Below are 26,464 nucleotides of genomic sequence, written 5' to 3'. Positions count from 1 at the left end.
AGACTTTTCAGCAGTCTAGCCAAGTACAGGACCCCGTAGTCCAATAAGCACCTTCAGGCTTTTAAAGGGCTTTATTTCCTCATTACACTTCCTGACCAGCTATCACAGTTTCGAAGGCCCTGAAATGCTAGGATAGCACCAAACACCCCCCCCCAATGACCCCTTTTTGGAAAGTAGACACGCAAAGGAATTTGATAAGAAGCATGGTGAGCATTTTACAGATCTCATTTGTTGCCACAAATTTTTGGAAAATGAAGAAAGAAAACAAAAACATATTTTTTCTTTTTTTTATATATTTCAAAAACTTGTGAGAACAAATGAGATTTGCAAAATACCATGTCTCTTGGGGTGTCTACTTTCCAAAAAGGGGTCATTTGGGGGAGTTTGGTGCTATCCTGGCATTTCAGGGCCTCCGAAACTGTGATAGGTAGTCAGGAAGTGTAATGAGGAAATAAAGCCCTTCAAAATCCTGAAGGTGCTTATTGGATTTTGGGGTCCTGTACTTGGCTAGACTGCCAAAACATCTCTCACATGTGGTACCCCCATACTCGGGAGAAGTAGCATAATGTATTTTGGGGAGTAATTTCACATATACCCATGGCATGTGTGAGCAATAAATCATTTAAGTGACAATTTTGTGTAAAAAAAAAAAAAATACATTTTTGTTTGTCATTTTCCAAAAGCTTGTGGTAAAAAACTAAATTCTTCTATTGATTCAACATGCCTCTCAGCAAATAGTTTGGGGTGTCTACTTTCCAAAAAGGGGTCGTTTTGGGGGGTGGGGGCATTTTTTGCCCAGCATTAGAAGTTTATGCCACACATCATTCATTCTTCTAACCACCTGAAGACCAAGCGTTTTCTGACACTTTTTGTTCACATGAAAATAATCTGTATTTTTTGCTAGGAAATTAATTTAAACCCCAAACATTATATATTTTTTTAAAGCAAACACCCTAGTGAAAAAATGGTAGGTGCTGCAATTTTTTATGTCACATAGTACTCACGCAGCGATTTTTCAAACGCAATTTAAAAAAAAAAAAATACATTTTTTTTACTTTTAATGCACAAAAACACAATATATTGGCCAATTATTTGGTAAAGTATAAAATATGATGGTATGCTGAGTAAATAGATACCAAACATGACATGCTTTAAAACTGTGCATGCCCCGTGCAATGGCGACAAACTGCATATGTTTTTAATATCCATAGGCAATGATTTAAAAGCCTTTACAAGCTACTATTTTAGATTTACAGAGAAGGTCTAGCATTAGAATTACTGCCCTTGATCTGACGTTCATGACGATACCTCACATGAATGGTGCAACTGCTGTTTCCATACTGGCACAGGGTCAAGGCTCACGACGGAGGTGTGCGCATGCCCGGGGGGGGGGGGGGTGAGGGTACTACTTTTTTTTTTTTTTGTTATTTTGATTTTTTTAGTTATTTTTACACTGTCCTTCTATTTTATTTTTTTTATCACTTTTTATGCTATCACAGGACATGCAAATATCCCCTATAACTTCAATGGGCATTGTCATATTTTTTTTTTTTTACAGAAATCTGTGTTCTATTAGACTCTATTGTAGATATCTCCTCTGCCCTTACATTATCTAATCAAACCAGGATCGGTGTGATCAGATGGTTTCCCAATTTACAAAGGGTGCTGTTTATATCCTGTGAAACTGAAGTGATGAAATGCTCATAGCTTCTGAATTCTTAGGCTATAGAGATGATTGGCACCATTCTGGTCTCCAATCAGCTCTATGGTCAGCTGTCAGAAACACCGGCTGCATTCTCAGGTTCCCCTGATGGCACAGGAATGCCCGAGAAGGCCGTGGAAGGCAGCGGGGGAGGGGGGGCATTGTCTCCTGCTGCTTGTAAAAGCAATCCTGCAGCTAAATAGCCACTAGGATTGCTTTTACATGAAAGCCGATCGCCAGCTGAAAAAAATGACACCACGATGATGCCTGCAGCTGTAGGCATCATCCTGGTATAACCATTCAAAGTCCAATGATGTACCAGTACATCGCTGGTCCTTGCTGGGTATATACTGTATGCTTTGTTCTATTTTTTTTTGCATGCAGCCTGTGGACTGAATGAAAAAAAGAGAAGAAATCTCTGCCAAAAAAAATTGTGTGGTATGCCCACTATTAGAATATTTCTCCCTGCATCCACCCACTTCTAATAGTGGGCACACATTAGGTCACACTTTGCCACATGCGCCAGTTCCAAGATTGAACAAATGTCGAAATAGTGGCACACTTCAATAAAAATTGTCCACGTGTAAGTTCAGGCTCCTGTATGTGGCTAGGCTCCCAAAAAGTCTCATACATGTGGTATCCCCATTGTGGGTGTAATTCCACATATACCCATGGCTTGTGTGAGCAATATATCATTTAAGTGACAACTCTATGTAAAAAAAAAAATATGTTTTTTTCATTTTCCAAAAACTTGTGGGAAAAAAAATAAATCTTCCATGGACTCAACATGCTTCTCAGCAGATAGCTTAGGGTGTCTACTTTCCTAAAAAAAAAAAAAAGGTCATTCGGGGGTGTTTGTACTGTCCTGTTTTAGCAGTCAGAAAATAAAAGCTGTGTAAATTCCATTTTCTATACCATTGTTTGTAGATGCTTTAACTTTCACACAAACCAATTAATATGCAGTTACTGGTATTTTTTTTACTACAGACATGTAGCAAAAATACATTTTGGCCTAAATGTATGACAAAATTTTAGTTTTTTGGATATTTTTTATGACAGAAATGAGGAAATATTTTTTTTTCTAAATTTTTGGTCTTTTTTTGAATACCACCGAAAGAAAGCTATTTGTGTGAAAAAAAGGACATACATTTTGTTTGGGTACAGCATTGCATGACCACGCAATTACCAGTTGAAATAGTGCAGCGCCAAATAGCAAAAAAAGGCCTGGTCAGGAAGGGGGGTAAATCCTCTGGAGGGCAAGTGGTTAAAATAGGACTAATGTGCAACAACCACTAACCTGTCAACTCAACATGCTGCATTAAATTTGCGGTGGCATGTTAACAGCCCCCTGAGGCTGTACTGCAGACATTAGGTGGGCAGTTGGGGGGGGGTTACTTGTTTTAACTCCCCTTAGTGTGAAACAGGCGTAAGTGATATGGTAAAAGTTTATTTTGGAATTCACCCAACAATATACACTTACCCAACCACTTACAACTGCTACACTGTATGGCAACAATGTTGTCACAAGCTGACTCTGCTGTTATAAATAGCCAGAAATCTATGTTTTTTAAAATTCTAATACATTACCTTTTATTTTTTTAACACATTAAAACAATATTACTTTCAAAACAAGCTACAGTGCCTTGAAAAAGTATTCATACCCCTTGAAATTTTCCACATTTTGTCATGTTACAACCAAAAACGTAAATGTATTTTATTGGGATTTTATGGGTTAGATCAACACAAAGTGGCACATAATTGTGAAGTGGAAGAAAAATGATAAATGGTTTTCTAAATTTTTACAAATAAATATCTGAAAAGTGCGTTGCATTTGTATTCAGCCCCACTGAGTCAATACTTTGTAGAACCACCTTTCACTGCAATTACAGCTGCAACTCTTTTTGGGAATGTCTCTACCAGCTTTGCACATCTCATCTAGAGAGTGAAATTTTTGCCCAATATTCTTTGCAAAATAGCTCAAGCTCTGTCAGATTGGATGGAGAGTATCTGTGAACAGCAATTTTCAAGTCTTGCCACAGTTTCTTAATTGGATTTAGGTCTGGACTTTGACTGGGCCATTCTAACACATGAATATGCTTTGATCTAAACCATTCCATTGTAGCTCTGGCTGTATGTTTAGGGCCGTTGTCCTGCTGGAAGGTGAACCTCTGGCCCAGTCTCAAGTCTTTTGCAGACTCTAACAGGTTTTCGTTTAAGATTGCCTAAGATTAAGATGGATAGAGCCAAATACAGGACAATCTTAGAAGAAAATCTGTTACAGTCTATTGAAACCCATTTATCATTTTCCTTCCACTTCACAATTACGTGCCACTTTGTGTTGGTCTATCACATAAAATCCCAATAAAATACATTTACGTTTTTGATTGTAATATGATAAAATGTGGAAACTTTCAAGGGGTATGCATACTTTTTCAAAGCACTGTAATTATTTACCATCATTTTTTATTATTTATTTTTTTAATGACCACATTTTATTCAGCATCATCTATTCCCACTTTTTAAATGGGAAGTCTTTTGTAGCAATTAATCCATGATATTGCTCCAATCAACATCAATACCAGGAGCATACATCTCAGTCTCTTTGGTTAGATGTCAGGTCCATCTGTTTAATCAGATTGTTCTTGCTGTGGTGAAATAAACTTTAGTTTCTGTTAGTATACTGCACAGTGGTTCCCCATGGAAAACCTTCTATACATCCACATGACGCTGACAGCAAAGAATGACAAACAAGGAAAAACACATACTGTACATCCAGCATGGTATAGTTTCTTTTCCACAGTAAATTTCCATCTTGTGATGCTGCAGGGGGTAACACAATAAAGTCTACACATAGCTCACATATTCCTGATGTTTCACCAGTCACACTGGCTTTCTCAAAGGGGAATGTGGAAGCGAGTTCTGCTTTGAAAGCAATGTTAAATAATGCACCTTGTTGTAGGAACATTATTTTAATGTGTTATATAAAGGAAAGTAACATTTTAAAATTTGAACAGCATATGATTTATATTTATAACAACTGAATACATTTTGTATATAATTGTTACCTTTCCTATGTAGTAGTGGTAAGGGAACTAATGTGTTTTTAAGGTAAATTCAGAATGCTGTTTGCTTCTACTAGACTTGCATTGCTATCAAATTCTGGAAAAATATATACTTAGAATGCATGAAGGTAAAAAACCTTGAGCCTTTATAACCACTTTAAACTTTATTTTAGCAGAGCTATAAAAAAAAAAGTATCCAACTTCTTAGGACACTATCAAATATAATATATATACTGTACATAGACATGTATATCTTTTTTAGAAGCTTCTTATAAGGCCAACTAATCTATGACACATTCATAAATTATGGTTATCTCAAAAAAAGGAAAAGATGCTTCCAACTGGGCCACATTTGATAAATAGCCCTACTGAATATACTGAAAATATGCACTTAAATCCTTGCTAATAGGCTCCTCAAGATTCTCCCAGCCCTAATCAACAAAGATCAAGTACTGAGCACAGACCTAAATCAATATACTACAGAAACTAATAAAAGTAATTGTCCTCAGCCTAGACACTAAAAAGGCATTCAACTACCTTAGCTGGTCCTTTCTCTTTGTGACCTTAAAACATACAAGAGTCACAGGACCATTCTTAATGACTATTTAACCACTAGCCTACAGGGCACTTATACCCCCTTCCTGCCCAGGCCAATTTCCAGCTTTCAGCGCTGTTGCACTTTGAATGACAATTGCGCGGTCATGGAACACTGTACCCATATGAAACCCACCTATGGGGTTTTTATTTTTTCTTAAACAAACCAAAAACCACTGAAATTTTTTTTTTTAAAGTTTTTTCTTAGTTTTTGGGCACTGATGGGCACTGAAAGGCAGCACTTATATGGCACTGATAAGCGGCACTGACTGGAACTGATAGGCGGCACTGACTGGCACTGTTAGGCGGCACTAATGCACACTGATAGGCGGCACTGACTGGCACTGATAGGTGGCACTGATCAGCAGCACTGATAGGTGGCACTGACTGGCATTGATAGGTGGCACTGACTGGCACTGATAGGTGACACCGAAAGGCAGCTCAGATGGGCACTGATATGTAGCATTGATGTGGCACTGATGGGCACTGGCAGGTGGCATGGATGAGCACTGATGGACACTGACAGGTGGCGCTGCTGGGGCTACACAGGGCACACTGATCATCAGTGCTCTGATGATCTGTGTATATGTCCCCTCCGAGGAATACCGATTACCGGCTCTCCTCTCCTCACGAACTGTCAGCATGACAGCTCGTGTGGAGAGAAATGCAGATAACCGGCATTTCTCTGTTTACATGTGATCAGCTGTGATTGGACACAGCTGATCACATGACCGAGCCAACATCTTCGGCTCTTTTGGTCTGTCCGAGGGACACCGGGCACCGCCGATCGCCGCGCTCCGGGAGCCGCGCATGTGCGGTTAGAATGTGGGAACGTCATATGACGTCCTCTCAGAACGAGAGAACCACCTTGCGTCCGTCATATTACTATATGGCGGGCAAGAGGCGGTTAAACCCTATGTACTACCCCCTCTGCTACAGTAAAAGTCCATTATGCCACTACCACCTAATTTCCTATCAAAATGGAACTAGTAAGGGATGCCCACTGTCCCCTCATTTATTCTTATTATGTATCTACCATTCACAATGATCTAGACATTAAAAGGATCTCCATCTACAACAAGTTGTTAAAACTTTCCCTTTTCACAGATTATCTATTCCTCACACTTGACCAACCATTGATTATTTTTCGTAACCTAAAAACTTGCACTGCAGATTTTGTGGCCCTTTCAGGATACAAGATCAACTAATCTAAATTGGAAACTCTATCTATAAATTTAAACCCTCAAACCATAGCGGATCTCCAAGCTTAATTTCACTACTTCTGGAACACTTGGAGTATTCATTGCTTAGGCATCCACTTGACGCCTAAACCCCAAACTCTGTAAGATACTATCCCCCCCTCTGCTGGATGCCACATAACATCTCCTGGCTGGATATACACTTGTCTAATAAAAAGTCAATACTTCCCAAACTAGTTTACTACTTTAAAACACTTCCAGACAAAATCTCAACATCAAACCTGAAAAAACTCTCTAATAAGATCTCTTTTCCTACACATGGCAGGATGGTTCTTGTCCCACCGACGTGTTTTTCTGTTATAGCATTAAACTAGTATGTGTATCTGGTTATTATTATTCTGATGTATGCAGACATGTATGATTGTTTAGGACCATAATTACATATTTCTACTAGCTAGAAACAGTGCTTAGGGAGACATTGTCTTTTTATACCTTAAAAAGACTGGAAAAGCATCCTCTGTACTGCACCCAAGTAAAATTGCATTGGATTCAACTTCTGTGTCTTCCTGAAGAGTTAGGCTGCCTTTGAATGATGCCAAGTCAGCAGGTGGCACTACTGTCTTGACAGACTGGGTCTATCAAGGTATGTCAATGCAGAAAGCAGCATTTGAACCAGAATATGCATCAGAAAAGATACAGGGCTACTGGAGCTAAAATGGGGGACTAATGTACATTATTACTGCACACCTCATCTCACACAATTGACTCTCTAATCCACTTTATACTCCTACAACAAATGGTATGTACAAAATTCCAATGACCCCACACACTGACCCAGACCAAAACATAACATGTTTAAATGGGAACACATACTAAATAGAGAGTTTACTATAGAGAAATGCGGTAAAATCATACCCTAAATTCAACAATTCCAGACCATTGCTGGGGATGTCGTAAACAAACTGGAACTCTTTTTCATATATTTAGACCTGTCCTAAGCTCCAAACATTTTGGTAAACATTATAGACTTTTCTCTACAAACTTCTGAACATCAAGATACCTCTTCATCCCTCCAATTATATATTACGGCTTCCACCTTTCAACACGAGTAGAGATTCTAGAAAGTTGCTGCCACACATACAGCTACAAGATGTCTTATTGTGTCCCACTAGAAGTAGACCAATGAACCACATGCACTTGACCTATACTACACACTTGTATTTGAGAAGTTAAACCTATGGAAGCCCTTACTGCTAGAATGATCAACACTCTACCTTTGAATGACTGTGGGACCCCTGAATTTGCTTTGATACTCACTTTTAAAAACTTATTGGAATGATTTAAACTGGGACAGTCGCTAACCTTGGCTTGCCAAACTGTCCTCTCTCATCCTTCTACCCCCCTTATCACACCTCCAACTGTCAACTATCACAGGAAAGATGCTATCTCTGTGCTATAATATTCTTTACATTTTTTCCTTTTATGACAATATTTTTAGTGTTTGAAATAGTTAAATTAAATTTTTGTGCCACAGTTTCAATCCAAGATTTTGATCACTAGACCTTAGCTGCACACCTGACAGAACTCTATACATCACGCTTATCACAACTCTTTAGATTGTCTAACAGGTTTGCTATAGCAACCACACAACAATGAACCAAAGCTTTTCCCAAGTGGACCAATAATAGCTTTATCTATTGCATGCTGCTGGCCACTCTTGGATCACAATTTTACTTATGTAGCTTCTTACAGAACATACTTGTATTGGATCATGTTTTCTTTAACTATTGAGTTATGTTGTACTTTTGCATAGTCAATCAAAAACTTCCAATAAAAATATATAAAATAATTTATAGGCAGCAAATGAATGGAAATTATTGTACTAGTACATCACACGGCTGGAGGAGTATTTAAATTAGGATCGAGGGGGGTGGGAGAATTAGTTTATAACGGGGCAGACAGATCAGACAGGGGTCTGTCCTTATTGGTGGGTAGAATGGGGAGAGATGGGAGGAGGGTTATGGTAGGTGATAAGAAGTTTCCCATGTTACAAACAACCATTGGAATTGATACAGTTTGTATGAAAATAAAAAATATGAAAAATACATGTGCAATAGGTGTCAATAAATTAAAGTGTTTGTTCACCAATGCCAAGTGCCTGCCAAGCAAAATAGGTGAGTTGGAAGCTTTGGTGCATGAAGAGAACTATGATTAATTGGTATTGCTGAATCTTGGCTTCATTCTTCACATGACTGGGGTATTAATATTCCTGGCTTTATTCTCTTTCGGAGAGACAGGGTTAAAAGGAAAAGTGGTGGTGTCTGTCTCTATGTGAGAAGTGATCTCAAAGCAAGTGTGAAAGAGCACATAGTTGATGGAGAGTGTGATGAGGCTGAAGCATTATGGGTGGAACTGCACATGGGGGTGTGTACTACAAAGGAAATTTTGGAGTTTGTTATAGGCCACCCAGTGTTAACGAGCAGGTGGAGACTCAGCTCCTTGCACAGATCAAAAGGGCTGCAAGGGCTAGGACAGTGTTAATAATGGGGGATTTTAACTACCCAGAAATTGCCTGGAGTGATGGCACTGCAGGAACAGTTAAAGGGCAAAAATTTATAAACTTACTACAGAACAATTTTATGGTACAGTTCATAGAGGCCCCAACTAGGGATGATGCTCTGCTGGACCTGGTAATCTTAAACCATGCAGAGCTTATTACGAATGTCCACATAAAAGACCATAACATGATTTCATTTATTGTTAGCTGTAAACAACAAGCACATATGGGAAAAATAAAAAACACTCAACTTTAAGAGAGCTGATTTTCAAAGGCTGAGAGCTGCTCTCTAAGACTGGGAGGGAATATTGGCATCAATGAACACAACACAGAAATGGGAGGTCTTCAAAAAGACTGTATGTAAACACAATGCAAAATATATTCCCATAGGCAACAAGTTTAAAAGGCTAAAAATCAAACCTATGTGGCTTACAGCCAAAGTTAAAAAAGCTATAATTAATAAGAAAAGAGCTTTTATAAAATATAACAATTAAGGAATTCTATCATCATTTAAACATTACAAAGAATATAACAGAATATGTAAAAAGGAAATCAAGGCCGCAAAAATTGAAAACGAACGACAGATTGCTAAAGATAGCAGGACAAACCCCCCAAAAATTCTTCAAATATATTATTAGTAAAAACTTCAGGTCCGAGCATGTAGGCCCTTTACAAAATAATCTAGAGTGGGTGACTGGGGACAAAGAAAAGGCAAATGTATTAAATACCTTCTTCAGCTCTGTGTATACAAAGGAGCATGGGGGAGCTCTTGTCCATAATGGGCATGGTATTGACACAGCCCTAGAAAACCACATTGGCTCACAATTGATATGATCCAGAAATATTTAGAGAGAAAAAAGGTGAATAAAGCACCTGGACCAGATGGCATACACCCACGGGACCTTAAAGAATTGAGCTCTGTCATTTCAAAGCCATTGTTTTTCGAATTTTTAGGGACTCTTTAATGACTGGCATAGTGCCACTGGATTGGCTTAAGGCCAATGTGGTGCCAATATTTAAAAAGGGATCAAAATCTTTACCAAGTAATTATAGACCTATCAATTTAACATCTATAGTTGGGAAGATACTGGAAAGTTTAATAAAAGACCACATAGATGACTTCTTGCTGGAAAAAAATATTTTAAGCAACAGACAGCATGGATTCATGAAAGACAGAAGTTGTCAAACAAATCTGATTTCTTTTTATGAGTTGAGCAAAACCTTGGACAGAGGGGTGGTTGTGGACGTGGTATACTTGGATTTTGCAAAAGCGTTTGACACAGTTCCCCACACATGGCTAATGTGTAAGGTAAAGTCTACAGGCTTAGAAAAATCAGTATGTAAATGGATAGAAAATTGGCTAAAAGATCATATTCAGACAGTAGTGGGTAGTGATTCATACTCTGAATGGTCTAGGGTTGTTAGTGGTATACGCCAAGGTTCAGTGTTGGGACCCTTACTTTTTAACACATTTATAATCGATATAAGGTCTGGGTTTAAAAATACAGTTTCAGTTTTTGCAGATGACACCAAGCTGTGCAGTGGAATAACGTCCTTACAGGATGTCTCCAACTTATATGCTAACCTTAATGCACTGTTTAACTGAGCAACTATGTGGCAAATGAGGTGTAATGTTGATAATTGTAAGATTATGCACTTGGGGGCTAAGAATATGCATGCATCATACATATTATGGGGAGAACAACTAGGACAATCAATGGTGGAGTAGGATCTGGGAGTCCTGGTAGATCATAAACTTAATAATGGCATGCAATGCCAAGCTGTGGTTTCTAAAGCGAGCAAAATCCTCTCTTGTATTAAATGAGGTATAGACTCCAGAGAGAGAGATATTACCCCTGTATAAATCATTAGTAATACCTCATCTGGAATATGCAGTTCAGTTTTGGGCACCAATTCACAAAAGGAACATTGGGGAACTTGAGAAACTGCAGATAAGGGCAACCAAACTAAGAGGCATGGAGGAGCTCAGCTATGAGGAAAGATTACAGGAACTGAATTTATTCTCTATTGAGAAGAGGAGATAGGAAGGGGGTGGGGGGAGGGGGGTATGATCAACATGTATAAATAAATCAGGTGGTTTATATACTGAACTCAGTGTAGTTATTCCCCCTGAGGTCATCACAGAGTAGAAGGGGGCATTCTTTACGTCTGGAGGAAAAGAGATTTAATCTCCAAATACGGAAAGGTTCCTTCACAGTGAGAGCTGTGAAATATGGAATAGACTCCCTCAAGAGTTGGTTCTGGCCAGCTCAGTGGATTGCTTTAAAAAAGGCCTGGATTGTTTCTTAGATACACAGAATATAACTGGATACTAACATTTTTAGGTAAAGTTGATTCAGGGAATATCCGATTGCCTCTCTGAGGATCAGGAAGGAATTCTTTCCCTTGCAAAAGAGAATTGAATCATGCTTTGCTGGATTTTTTTGCCTTCCTCTGGATCAACTGTAGGTATAGGATTATAACTTTTTTTTGGCTGAAGTGGATGGACTTTGGTCTTTTTCAGCCAGACTAACTATGTAACAATTGTACAGGAAGCAATGTTTATTTGCAGTTTAAAAAGGGCATAGTTGAAGGATACAGCTGAGGAAGAAGGATTGTTCCATAAAAACATAACATTTCTGTACATCTGTTTGCCAAACTTATTCTAAGGGTATACCCTGTTCAACTGCAAAGCTTGCTCTTTTTCTTGAGCTGCTAGATTGTACAATACAATTGTATGGATGGGTATAAGGCATCTATACTTTGTTATTTCAAAAGATAACGTTTCAGATTCACCAGTATTCCAAAGTATTATCATAAGCATGTTCTCTCAAATGTTTTAGTTTTTGAGTGCATGCAGACAGTCCATATAACCATTCTGCTTTCATCTTTAAAGTACACAAGCATGTTTTCTGTACCTGAGCTACTGTATCTGCACTCCTAATTTTACAATATTGTGCCTGCAGTATGAAGACTATGTTTTCCTTATTTTATACTGTAATGGCTGGATCAGAAACTGAGCCAAAAACAATTCATTATAAATATCTGAGATTAGACATTAACAGAAATAGTTTATTACCTGCTTGTTCCATGAAGGATCTGTTTAGGACCACATTTCTTTCACACATTTCTAGGAGATCATCGCCAACATCTGAAAAAAAAAAAAATTAAGAAAGAAAGGATCAGTAAACCAATGAAACATAACATGAAGAAATATTATTTCTCCAAACTACCATTGCCAAATATTGTTGCTATTGTTTGTAGACATGATGTGCTAATGGTTAATGCTGGAAAAAAAATTCTGAAATTTGATTAAGCCATTATTGAAAATTAGCTATGTACAGTTTTTTTCTCTTTTTTCATATTATGTTGTCTGCTTTAAAATCGATATGTAAAATGTTTTCTTTTTTTTTGTATTTCATTAGAATAATAAAGGAGATGAGATCTGGGAACACAGTAAATAATCTTTAAAAAACACTATTAATAATCTTTTTAACATTCTTTAGTGAATTACACGAAGATCACTAAATATTCCAAATTTTAAAAACAGTAAAAATGCCGGTCGCAAAAACCACACTTAGAGGCTAATTTACTAAAGGAATAAAGCATGTTTACGTTGCAAATGAATTTTCCCTTCAAAAGGGAATTTGCACTTAGCTTATTGCATACGGTGAAAAAAATCGCTTTGCAAAGAATAGCCAATCATGTGCCAGGAACATTAAAAAAACAAAACAAGAATGTTGCTAGCACATAACTGGATGATAGAAATCAGCAGTTTCTTCACATTCACTAATATGAATGAAAATTCCCTTGCAAAGTTAAAATTTCTTTGCAACATGCTCTACTCCTCTTTCTAGTAAATAAACTTGAAGTCTCTGAAAACTAACATCACTGAATTCACATGAAATGAAAAAAACACACTGTAGTTTTAATACTGATGGTAGATAGCCATTCATTTATTTTTGTCAACTAGAACACTGTGTGCTATATGCCCTGGTTCCTCAAGCACTTGTCTATCAGGCACTTTCACCCCCTTCCTGCCCAGGACAATTTTCAGCTTTCAGCGCTGTCGCACTTTGCATGACAATTGCGCGGTCATGCAACATTGTATTTTCTTTTGGTGGTATTCAATCACCACTGGGTTTTTTATTTTTTTTCTAAACAAACCAAAAACAACTGAAAATGTTGAAAAAAAGTTTTTTTCTTAGTTTCTGTTATAAAATTTTGAAAATTAATCATTTTTCACCTTCACTGATGTGCGCTAATGAGGCTGCAGTGATGAGCACTGATAGGCTGCACTGATGAGCAGGCACGTGTAGGCGGCACTGATAGGCAGCACTGAATGGCACGGTAAGGCGACACTGACTGGAACTGTTAGGCGGCACTGACAGGCACTGATAGGCGGCACTGATTGGCAGCACTCATAGGCAGCACTGACTGGCACTGATAGTTGGCACTGATTGGCACTGATAGTTGGCACTTAAAGGCAGCTCATATGGGCACTGACAGGTGTGGCATTGATATGAACTGGTAGGCACTTATATGTGGCATTGATGTGCACTGATGGGCACTGACAGGTGGCACTGATGGGGCTACACTGATCATCAGTGCCTTGATGATCAGTGTAGATGTCCCCTCTGAGAAATGCCAATTACCGGCTCTCCTCTCCTCACGAGCTGTCAGCGTGACAGCTCGTGAGGAGAGGAATGCCGATAACCGGCATTTCCTTATTTACATGCGATCAGCTGTGATTGGACACAGCTGGTCACATGACAGAGCAGAAGTCATCGGCTCTTTCAGCAGATCGGTGATCCGTTGTGTCCGGGGGTGTGCACACGCGGTTAGAACGAGAGAACCACCACCTGTCCACCATTTCCATATATGGTGGGCAGTAGGCGGTTAAATTCAGTAGATATTGCTCTTCCACAGTAACTCAAGTTGTCTTGATGTCAAAAGTGTCAATGCTACAGAGGCATCTTAGCCAAAAATGTCCCATCAGAATCAGAGTTCAGAGTTGTGGAAGAGCGATATCTCATATTATGCAGATTTCAGCTGACTTTGCATCTTTCTGCTTTTATTTATTTTTTTTTTACAAATGTTTTTTATTACGGGATAGACAACATGAACAATGTAACCTCTTGGAAAATAAAACACCCCAAGAAAAAGACACAAAGGATGTCACAGCTGCTCCCCCCTCTCAGCCCCCTTGCTCTGTCCCTGCTCTCTCTGCTGTCTCTCATCTGTGCCCCTCTCACCTCCTGCAGAGATTAAAGGCATTCCTAAGACCGGCTGGAGCCACTCCAGCTCCAGCTCGCCCCGGTTGCCTAGGCGACTAGGGGGCGTCCAACATCAGTTTAAGAGGCTGATGCCAGGGCTCCCGGGGAACTCACTGCTGTGTAGCTACGGAAGGAGCCTGAGCTGCGGCCGGGACCTTCGTGGCCAGGCTCTGCAGAGACCCAAGCCTGCCTAAGACTTCCCCTCAGAGCAGGGGGAGACTGCCTGCTAGCCATCAGAGATCCGTGAGTACATGCTCTCTCCCTGCTTCACTTGAACTGTTCCTGTGCTGACCCCACACCACCCCCCTGTTGGATTACAATTGCTACAGAGACTCACACCAACCCCCCTGTTGGATTACTTCCTTGGCTCTCGGTGTTGGACTTTGTGTGTTGGTCCCTCCTTGTTGCCCTGTACGGGCGTATTCGCCCTCCCTGCAAACTCCCCTATTCAGTGACTGTCAACTGTTTGCCTCAATAAAGCTTTGTGCGTTTGCCATCTACTCTGTGTGTCCTGTCCTGTCTACCCTCCGTCACATACTGGTGGCAGCAGTGGGATCAGGAAACTGAGGAGATGGTAGACAGCGAAAGCCAGCAGATGGGGGAACGGGCCCAGCGAATACAGGAAGAGGACTGTGTCATGTTTGCAGGAGAGGGTCGAGCAGCTGTCCCTTTCCTGGAGGGGCCTAGCCAAAGAGGATCTGGTCGCAGCCATTGAGAAAGTTGATCCCCAGGATGCCCCAGCAAGGGAGGAGAGCAGGCCTCCCCAGCACGCCATGACCCAGGGCCCAAGAGCCCCTGGCTTACTCGGGTGGAGGAAGAGATGGCCCTCCTGAGGTCAGACGCCACGGCAGAGGACAAGCGAGAGACTATTCGGAGGGCGCATGAAAGAGAGAGCAAAGGAAGTCACCGCGAACTAAGCGGCCCTTCCAGCCCCAGGGCCGTGGGTTACCCCCCTCCCCGGGTCAGCCGCAAGGACTTTAAACCCTTCAATGAAGCCACCGGGGATGTGGAGGGGTTCTTTCAGGACTTTGAGCAGCAGTGCCAGCTCATGGAGGTGCCAAGCATGCATTGGATATGGCACCTCGTGGGTCTGCTAGAAGGGGGTGCAGCTGCGGCCTACAGCACTCTGGATTATGTGGATGGCCGCGATTACACCCGGATCAAACAGACTGTGTTGGAGTGACCCCAGAAGTGCACCGGGTGCACTTCCGTGACCTGCCCTGCCATGGGGAGCCGTCCTATCGGATGTATGCGCACAAGATGTCACAGTCCTGTCGGAGGTGGCTGGAGGGGGAACAGTCCCACACCGCAGAAGAAATCATCCAAGCATTTCTGAAGGAGCAATTCTACAACCAATGCCCGGCGGAGGTGCGCGGATGGGTAAGAGAGAAAGCCCCTACCACCCTTGCAAAGGCCACTGCCTGCTAGCCATCAGAGATCCGTGAGTACATGCTCTCTCCCTGCTTCACTTGAAATGTTCTTGTGCTGACCCCATACCACCCCCCTGTTGGATTACAATTGCTACAGAGACTCACACCAACCCAGCTGTTGGATTACTTGCTGCAGAGACTCTTCCTTGGTTCTCGGTGTTGGACTTTAAGTGTGTTGGTCCCTCCTTGTCGCCCTGTACGGGCATATTCACCCTTCCTGCGAACTCCCCTATTCAGTGACTGTCATCTGTTTGACTCAATAAAGCTTTGTGCGTTTGCCATCTACTCTGTGTGTCCTGTCCTGTCTACCCTCCGTCACATAGGTAAATAACAGTATTATAAGCAAGCATAAAAAAGATAAATGCACGTACATGAATGAGGCAGTCAGTAAGAAATACAAAACAACCAAACTGTTTACAAAGACTCAAAGCACATCAAACCATGATAGACCATCAGTCAGACAAATGCCGATACGTTTTCCAACCATCCCATTTTCTGTTGAACAAGTGCATCCCATCTAGCAGCGTATAGTGAATACGTTCCATGTCAGCTCTCCACAAAACAGAGGCCAAAGGAACCGTCGGTGACTTCCAATGAAGGGCAATGGCCCATAAGGATGACACAAATCCTGTGGATTAGCCTCATCTTGTTGACTGGAACCCCCGAAATAGGAGTGCCCAATAAACAAATTTGCATAGACATAGTTATCGGAGTATCCATTAGGCAGAGGCCACCAATGAGATCCTATTCTAGATCAAGGAGAGACTAGGACAAGCCCAAAACACATGCACAAGGGATCCAGCGAGGCCGCAACCCCTAAAACAGAGGTGCGATGTCCCTGGAAACATGATATTTAGTCTAGAGGGGGTATAATACCAGCGAGTTAAAATTTTAAGGGCTGCCTCACGGACCGAGAGAGATCTAGAACCCCTCTGTATATTATCCACCAAGGAATCCCAGTCCTCATAGGAAAAAGTAATACCGCAATCAGCATCCCATTTCTGTCTATACAAGGGGGGAGTAGGGAAGGTGGCATCCGAAAAGGAGCGATATAAATCTGAGATGGGACTCCTACATCTGGGAGAGTCACGACTGATACGTTCAAAAAGTGTGATAGGGGACGAAAGTGTCAATCCAAAGTGAGAGTAAAAAAAAAAAAAAGTCTCATCTGTCGATATCGTTAATGTTCACGAAGAGGTATATCAAAAAGCCTACGTAACATATCGAAAGAGATATAAGTCCCACCTCTCTGAAATACAGATGGTCTAATAAGGTCCCAATCGTACCACCAGCGAAAAGCTTGTAGAGACAAAAACGCTATGACAAAATTTGGGTCACCAAAAAATGACAAACCGGGCAGAAACAGGGGAGATCAGATCCAATTTAGATTTATAGCGGGACCAGAGACTCAAAGAATGACCAACAATCAAACTATAAGTCAACAACGCACGAGGGGGAATATTTGTCCCTAATAAAACCTGTAAATAGCAAGGGCGTATAAATTGAGATTCAAATCTGAGAAAAACGGGCTGCTAGGTAATAAAGCCAAAAGTTAGGGAAGCCTAAGCCCCCAGTTTGTTGCCATTTATTGAGCACCAACGATGTAAAGCGTGGACGTAGATTTCGGCACATGAAGTTGTTTATAACTAGTTGAAAATGGTCCAGGAATGTCTTAGAGATCGATATGGGGAGTGCTCGAGATAAATAAAAAAGTTTAGGTAAAACGTTAATTTTTACAGCCGTGACTCTACCCAGAAATGAGGAGACCCATGCCAAATCTTAAGCAAAGTATGAAGACAAGATACACATAGTGGGTAATTAGCAGCAAATAACCCTGAGTCCTTGGGTGTAAGACAAATACCCAAGTATTGGATCCTGTCCATGGCCCAGCGAAATGGGAACGAGTCATGTAGGGACTCAGCCAAGGGTTCAGAAACATTGATAGGCATAACCACAGATTTGGTAAAATTCAAGGTGAGACCTGATATGGATGCAAAATTGTTCAACAATGTACATAAATTCGGTAGTGAAACTAATGGGTTAGTAAGAAAGAGCATAACATCATCAGCATACATGCATAACTTAAATTGTGAAACCAAAAGTGGGTACCCTGAACTATTAAGCATGTGACCTTAAGATAAGCACAAACAGTAGGGCCGGGAGTGGACAACCCTGTCGGGTGCCTCTGTCCAAGGTAAAAAAGTCCGAATTGCAGCTGGGGAGTCTGATCCTCGTTTTGGGGGGAATTATATAGCGCACGTACCTTCAATAGAAATTTGTCGCTAAAGCCCAATTTCTGCAACAGTGTAAACAAGTAAGGCTAGAGGACACTATCAAAGGCCTTGTTAATATCTAAGCTCATCAACAACACTTCTTTTGAGTGCAAGTTAGCATCTTGAATTACGTTCAATGTAAGGCGAATGTTATTAGTAATAAGCCTATCAGGGATAAATCCCGATTGGTCAGGTGAGACCAAAGAGAAGACAATAGGGGACAGTCTATCTGCTAAGATATGGCTGAATATTTTTAAGTTGTTATTCATAACAGAGATGGGTCTGTAGTTTTGTGGTAGAATGTGATCTTTTAAAGGTTTAGGTATCAGGGACATGTTAGCCAAGAGCATCTCGTCAGGAAAACTGCCCCCTTGTAAAACTTCATTAAACATAGATACCAGGGAAGGGGCCAACAGAGGAGCAAAATGCTTGTAATAACTGATCGAGAACCCAATCGGGGCCTGGTGCTGTAAAAATTTTCAAAGAGCCAATAACTCTTGTAATTTCCTCCAGGGTGCAAGGTAAGGAGTAACCTTATATATTTGTAAAAATATATAGAAGTATGAAAAGTAACCTTATATATTTGTAAAAATATATATTTTTGAAATAAATTCTTCAGATTTTTTATAACATATAAAAAAGTAATTTTAACATACCGGTATATTTTTACATATATTTGTAAATGCATTCCAAAAATGTAGATCTGTATTTTTAAAGACATACAGTATATTAGAATTGTATTTTTAAAAATATTTTTCATATATTTTGTATTAAAAACGCATTTCAGCAAGCAGTGTATATATCCTCTTCCATACAGGGCAGTTTTACCTCCTTCCTGCCCAGGCCATTTTTCAGGTTTCAGCGCTCTCACAGTTTGAATGACAGTTGCACGGTCATACAACATTGTACCCAAACTAAAAAAATTGTATCATTTTCTTCACACAACTAGAGCTTTCTTTTGGTGGTATTTAATCACCACTGGGGGTTTTTATTTTTGCTAAATTAACAAAAAAAGACCGAAAATTAAAAAAAAAACACGTTTTTCTTTGTTTCTGTTACAAAAGTTTGCAAATAAATAATTGTTCTTCATAAATTTAGGCCAAGATGTATTCTGCTACATGTCTTTGGTGACAATAATCCAAATTAGCATTGTTTGTAGGAAAGTTATAGAGTTCACAAACTATGGGATATATCTGAATATTGATCAATCCTGAAGTACTGACAGCCAATCTAATTTCTTGAGGGTCAAGAATGTCAGAACAGTACAGATATCCCCCAAATGACCCCTTTTTGCAAAGAAGACAGTCCAACGTACTTCATAAGAGGCATGGCGAGTTTTTTGAAGTTGTATTTATTTTGTTATAATTTTTCAGAAAATGAAAAAATTCAAAAAATTATTTTCACTATTTTTTTTTTTACATACTGTCACCAGTGCAGTACAGCGTCATCATACAACTGGCATGGCGGTGATCAGGGACACTGACTGGTGACAGTATGAAAAAAATATATATATATTTTTTTTTATTTGTTTTATTTTTAATTTTTTATTAAATTTGTTTCTTTTTTTTAAGATTCTTTTTTCATATTTCACTATGACCAAAGTAGTACAATGTTACCATAGTAACATTGTACTATTTTGGGGAAGTGATCAGTATTTTTTTTTTTTACACAATTTGCTTATAGCAAAGAATTACTTTGCTATAAGCAAGCATTTACCTGAATGACATCGATTCATTCAGGGTTTTTTTTTTTTGTGCTTAGCTGCGATTTGGCCACGGCTAATCACATGACACTGGGCTGTGATTGGCCCAGCTTGTGCATGTGATCGCTGTGACCATTCACAGCTAGACACACTAGTATACAATGGATGGCATGAATGAAGCCATCCATTGTATACAACTGTAATGTGACCTGCTGTGATTGGTCACAGCAGGTCACATGGTACCGGCAACGGGGCCGGTACTCAGATCTGTCATCGGCCGTGTCCGAGGTACACGGCCGGTGACAAATCGCGCCACTGCGCGGTTCTGCAGGTGTGCAAAATGTGCATGCCCGAAAGAATGCCATATGGCGTCCAACCGGAAAGGTGAGGGTTTTTTCCGGCCGCCATTCGGCCATAGGCCAGGAGGGAAATGGATATATATATATATATATTTATTGAAATATATTGAATATGGCCAACATTGTAGCATTTCAAATATATGGCAATATATTTGGGATAAATATTTTTAAAATATAGTTCAAATATACTATTCTTCCATGTGGGCAGGGCCGCAACAGCCCCTATAGCTAAGAGGATCAAACCATGGATCAGGCAGGCGAGATGCCTCACCCGAAAAGACAGAGAACAATAAAGTTAAAGGGCCAACCAGGCCCAAACAGCACCGCCTCAAGGTACGGAGAACAGAGGGGCTACCCCACAACAGGGCAGTGACATCTCTGCCCATATCTGGTGTAGCACATCAACTGCCCACACGGAAACAGCCTGCAGGCCTCAAATTAAGGGTCTAGTGACCTATATAATATTTTTGCACGTCAAGATATCAAGGAACTTAACCCAGAATCAACGGACACAGCATATAGTAATGCGATAATAGCATGACACAATCCTCGATCAAAATGACAGAGAATAGAGAATAACAGAGGACCCACCCCCCGCTTCCTGTCTGACTCTCCGCCGATCTCGCCTCGGCGAAGGAGTGTTCCAGATGGGAGACCTACCGGGCGGGGGTAGATGTTGAGGTATGGGAGCGTCCGCTAGGCCCAGCTCCACCAGTTCACCAGGATGTCGTGTCCTTCAAGAGGAGTTGTAGCTGTTATTGTACTGCCATTGTGCGGAATGATCAACTTAAAGGGGAATCCCCATTTATAGAGAATTCGAGCCGATGATAGGACCGATGTGATCTCCCGCATTTTCTGGTGTTTCTCCAGCATAGCTTGGGAGACATCTGGGAAAATTTGCAGATTTGAGCCATCCAAGGTTATCACAGGAGTATAGTGGGCAGCTCTAAGGATGTCTTCTTTAATCAGGAAATCTTTCATGCACAGAATAATGTCCAGAGGGGGTTTATCACCAGGGGGCTTAGGACCCAGTGCTCTATGTACATGGTTGCACGTAAAAGCCTTGGGGTCTTGGTCCGGAAGAAGGGACTTGAACAACTTAGTAATAGCCTGGGGAAGATCTGCCACTGCTTCAGGGACCCCACGGATACGCAGATTAATTCTGTGGTTACGACTATCGAGATCTTCTACCTGCGCTTGTAACGGCGGTCTGCAAAATGCCATGATCCCTGCAGAGCTCACCATAGGCTAAGCTAAGTTCATCATTGCTTTGCTTCTATGCGATCTGTTCTAGTCCCCAGCACAGCAATTTCTTGAGAAAGGACATTAGTACTTTTATACAACTCCGACTGAAATTTTGCGGACAATTTAGTGTACATAGATTCCAAGCAAGTCTCCAAGTCCCCCTTTGTAAGCTGCTGTGTATACTCACAATTCTGTGCAGACAGATGGATGGCTGCGCCCTGTGTAAGCTGGGATGGGGATGCTCCTTCGGCGCCATCTTGTGCCATGCTGCAGAGCTCCTGTGTCTGGAGCAAGTAGTTTGTGAGGGATTTTTGTGCTGTCCCTCTGCCTCTTTTTTTTCCCCAATGGCATACAGGAAGGTCTCCTATGGGTGGTCATCATATTATGAGCTGAATATAGTGTGGCCCCGGAGAGACGGTAAGAGACCGAGCAGGGACAGAGCTCCTGCTACATGTGGCCGTCTTCCTTGGCGCCGCGCATGCACCCCCATCTTTGTGCTTTTAAAAGGACATAGTAAGGGTTCCAACGTATAGATATTTTTTACATGTACTTCTGAGGAGGGTCTTTTGAAACACATTGAGTTTACATGTGAAGTACACTGGATCCTAACATCTGCGTGAACCCCTAGACCAGTGTTTCTCAACTCCAGTCCTCATGGACCCCCAACAGGTCATGTTTTCAGGATTTCCCTCAGATGAAACAGCTGTGGTAATTACTAAGGCAGTGAAACTGATCAAATCACCTGTGCAAAATAATGGAAATCCTGAAAACATGACCTGTTGGGGGTCCATGAGGACTGGAGTTGAGAAACACTGCCCTAGACAGACTTCTTTAATGCTGATGTTAATCATCTAATTTTTATTGCTGTATTAATACATTTTTATTTATATATATATATATATATATATATATATATATGTGTGTGTATATATATATATATATATATATATATATATATATATATACACATATACACACACACACACACATACAGTATCTCACAGAAGTGAGTACACCCCTCACATTTTTGTAGATATTCTATTGTATCTTTTCATGTGACAACACTGAAGAAATGACACTTTCCTACAATGTAAAGTAGTGAGTGTACAGCTTGTATAACAGTGTAAATTTGCTGTCCCCTCAAAATAACTCAACACAGAGCCATTAACCACTTGAGCCCCAGCCACTGCATGAAAACGTTTGCACGGCGGCGCAAAACCACGTTTTAAAACGTGGCTTTGCAAAACAGGTAGGGGGCACATGCAAGGCGCGGGCCCGCCCTACCTGTCCCGCGGGTGTCAGCAGCAGACTCAGCCGCCGGGTCACGGCCGGTCATTACTGGCCATTTCCCGGCGATTAGCGGCAATCGCTGACAGAAAGCAGGGCTGCATTGTTTACACACAGCCCTGCTCTCTGTCAGTTCCCTGTCAGCTCCTGATAAGCTGATCGGGACACAAGAGTTTATCTGTCCCGATCAGCTTGTCTCCCTGCAGTACACACCCCCACCCCCTAGTAAAACACTCCACTCACACAGTTAACCCTTTCAGTGAAAAAAAATGTTAACTCCTTCCTCCCCAGTGCCATTAGTACAGTGTCAGTGGTTTTTTTTTTCACTGATCACTGTATTGGTGTCACTGGGGATGTCAGTGACCCAAAGTCAAAATATCCGCTGCAGTCCCGCAGTCCTGCCATAAGTCACCGATCACCGCCATAACTCACTGATCGCCGCCATTATTAGTATAAAAAAAATTAAAAATCCCAGTATCTTTCCCGCCATTTGTAAATGCTATAACTTTCATGTAAACCAATTAATTTACACGTATTGTGAATTTTTTTTAGCAAAGACATTGCAAAATGCATTTTAGACGAAATTTGTGACAAAACTGGATTTTTTTAGTTTTTTTACTGGACATGTTTTAAAGCAAAAGTCCAAAATATAGTTTTTTTTCCTCAAAATTGTCAGCCTTTTTTTTATAGCGCAAAAAATTAAAAACGCACAGGCGATCAAATACCACCGAAAGAAAGCTCAATTTGTGGGAAAAAAAGGACGTAAATTTAATTTGGATGCAGTGTTGCATGACCGCGCAATTGTCAGTTAAAGTAACGCAGCGCAGTAACACAAACCTCTTCTGTAATCGCTTGCTGACCACCCTACAGCAGAAATACTGCTACAGGGCAGCATGGGTACGCAAAATCACACATATAAATATATATATATATATATATACACGTGAGTCGCGCTCCCGTGGTTTTCACACCCCTCCCAGATAACGTCAGATTGCCCGTCAGTACACCAGTCATCACATTTAACCCCTTGATTGCCAGGAACACGCTCATGTACAATAATCCTCCATTGCTAGTATAGTGTCTGAACTGGTCAATATCTTTGATCAGGTCAGCACTATACCAGCATTCACAATATTATAGCGTCCCCAAAAACGCAGCATTAGCGGGATCAGCCCCGGCACCTGCCAGTACCTGCATTTAGCCCCTACGCTTACCCCCCCCTTCTCCCCCAGCAAGTGCAGTGTCAGTAGGTCACTGTCACTTGATACACTGCACACAAAACCGCAGTGTTTGCAGAATCAGGCCTGATCTCTGTTAGCACTTGCCGGTAAATTTTGATGACTCTCATATGCAGCAGAGTGCCAGTACTAGTGCCGCTCTACCTTTTGGTGAACTTGCGAGTACCAGCGGTCTAGTACATCCTGGTCTTTCACATACCTCCTTGATTTTTGGAGCTGTTTTTCACGGAATATCTGTATGCATTGATTGTGGATCAAAGCAATTTATATGCACAACAATTTATCGCCGCCAACCCAAATTCAAACCTTGCCAGACCATTCGCATGGAAAATCATTACGGTTTTCAAATTTACATTTTTTTTGGGCCTAACCCTCAACATGGGCATTACTAAAAGAAATGAATTGCGGTTGTATTGGTCCGCAGACCCGATTCATCATATACCGGGTTCTCTGCTGCCATGGCCAGGCATAGATATGAGAGTATAATGTGTTTTATGCATTTCAGCGACAATACACTCTGTCATCCTCGGGGTAACCCTGAATTTGACCAGCTCCACAAAATTCAGCCCCTCTCAAATCACCTTAACCAAAAATTTGCAGATGTCTATACTCCCCAGCAAAACATCTGCGTTGAGGAGTCCCTCATTAATTTTTCTGGCCGCCTTGCATTCAAACAATTTCTCCCCCACAAGCGTGCCAGATATGGGGTCAAGATGTAGAAGACCTGTGAGAGGACAACAGGCTATACTTATAAGTTTTGGATTTACGAGGGAAAAGATAGTCACATGGATCCCCCCCGGATGCCCAGACTACATGGGGAGCAGTGGCAAGATAGTTTGGGACTTGGTGTCATCATTTCTCCATATGGGGTACCACTTATACGTGGACAATTTTTATTCAAGCGTGCCACTATTTAGACATTTATTCAATCTTGGAACTGGCACTTGTGGCAAAGTGTGACCTAATGTGTGCCCACCATTAGAAGTGGGTGGATGCAGGGTGGTATATTCTAATGGTGGGCATACCACACACTTTTTCTGGCAGAGATTTCTTCTCATTTTTTCATTCATTCCACAGGCTGCATACAAAAATAGAAAATAGCACATAAAACCAACAAGGACCAGCGATGTACTGATACATCACTGGATTTGAATGGTTATACCAGGATGATGCCTACAGCTGCAGGCATCATCCTGGTATCGTTTTTTTCAGCCGCCGATCGGCTTTCATGTAGAAGCAATCCTAATGGCTAATTAGCTGCAAGATTGCTTTTACAAGCAGTGGGAGATGATGTCCCCCCTCCCCCGCTGCCTTCCACGGCCTTCTCGGGCAGTCCCGTGCCATCAGGGGAACCTGAGAATGCAGCCGATGTTTCTGCCAGCTGACCATAGAGCTGATTGGAGACCAGAATGGTGCCAATCATCTCTATAGTCTAAGAATTCAGAAGCTACAAGCATTTCATCACTTCAGTTTCGCAGGATATAAACAGCGCCATTTGTAAATTGGGAAAGCATCTGATCACACCGATTTTGGTTTGATTAGATAATGTAAGGGCAGCGGAGATATCTAGAGTCTGATAAGACCCCAGATTTCTCAAAAAAGAATATATGACAATGACCACTGAAGTTATAGGGGTTATTTGCATTCCCTGTTATAGCATTAAAAGTGATAAAAAAAAAAAATGAAAGGTACAATGTAAAAATAATTTAAAAAAAATCAAAATAACTAAAAAAAAAAAACAATTGCCCCTCCCAATGCGCACACACCAGTGTGCACAAGCTTTGACCCTGTGCCGTTATGTAAACAGCAGTTGTACCATGCATGTGAGGTATTGCCGTGAACGTCAGATCAAGGGCAGTAATTCTAACACTAGACCTCCTCTGTAAATCTAAAATGGTAGCTTTTAAAGGCTTTTAAAGCTCTGCCTATGGATATTAAAAACGTATGCCTGGGGCAAGAGAGATATGCCCTTATGTCCTAAATGTAGCTCACATAGAGGTAATCTCATTCACATGATCTGGCGTTGTCCAAAACTCATGCTCTATTGGACTAAGGTTGTACACTCTATCTCTCTCTTCACCCAAATCTTTATTCCAACTGATCCGTTAGCCTGTCTATTGGGTGCTTTGGACCTTGAACTTTACCAACCTGGTACTTATATTTTAACCTTACTCTATTGTATCTTGCTAGAAAATGGAAATGAAAATGTGCAGACAGTGCAACAATGGGTGGAATATGTAAACTCCCTACTATTGAGAGAACAATGAGCTTATCGTCACCGTAAATTTCATTTAGTGAGGCAAAGCTGGTTTAATATCCCAGGCCAGGCCATATCAGCTAGTGATGAATAGGTTGCTGTCGCTGTAAGAGACACTGACAATGCCATTCTTTGATTTTTGCTTTAGATAGATTTTTGCACCTGATAGAAACTATTTTACTGCTTGTATATTTGTTATTTAAAAGTATTATGCTTTAAGTAATTCCGAGAAGAACTGTTCTTGCACTATTGGCCTTTCTTGTGCTTCTCTCTTTATTATGTT

The 26,464-nt window shown here is 40.9% G+C and overlaps 1 protein-coding gene across 3 annotated transcripts in view; it reads right to left on the bottom strand.

Moving 5' to 3' along the window:
- Nucleotides 1-26,464, bottom strand: part of METTL22 (methyltransferase 22, Kin17 lysine) — a 318,966-nt gene that overhangs the window by 116,910 nt on the left and 175,592 nt on the right. For all 3 annotated transcript variants that reach the window (XM_089692103.1, XM_089692094.1, XM_089692109.1), the window contains one exon: nt 12,194-12,265. In XM_089692103.1, coding sequence (XP_089548229.1) covers nt 12,194-12,265 — 72 coding nt within the window. The remainder of the gene's footprint in view (nt 1-12,193; nt 12,266-26,464) is intronic.

This window comes from Staurois parvus, unplaced genomic scaffold (assembly GCF_062004578.1).
Source record: "Staurois parvus isolate SC_StPar_1 unplaced genomic scaffold, SC_StPar_1.0 ptg000022l, whole genome shotgun sequence".
Classification (NCBI taxonomy): Eukaryota; Metazoa; Chordata; class Amphibia; order Anura; family Ranidae; genus Staurois; species Staurois parvus.
The sequence above is the reverse complement of the archived record's forward strand: the minus strand, read 5'-3'. Positions and strand labels throughout refer to the sequence as shown.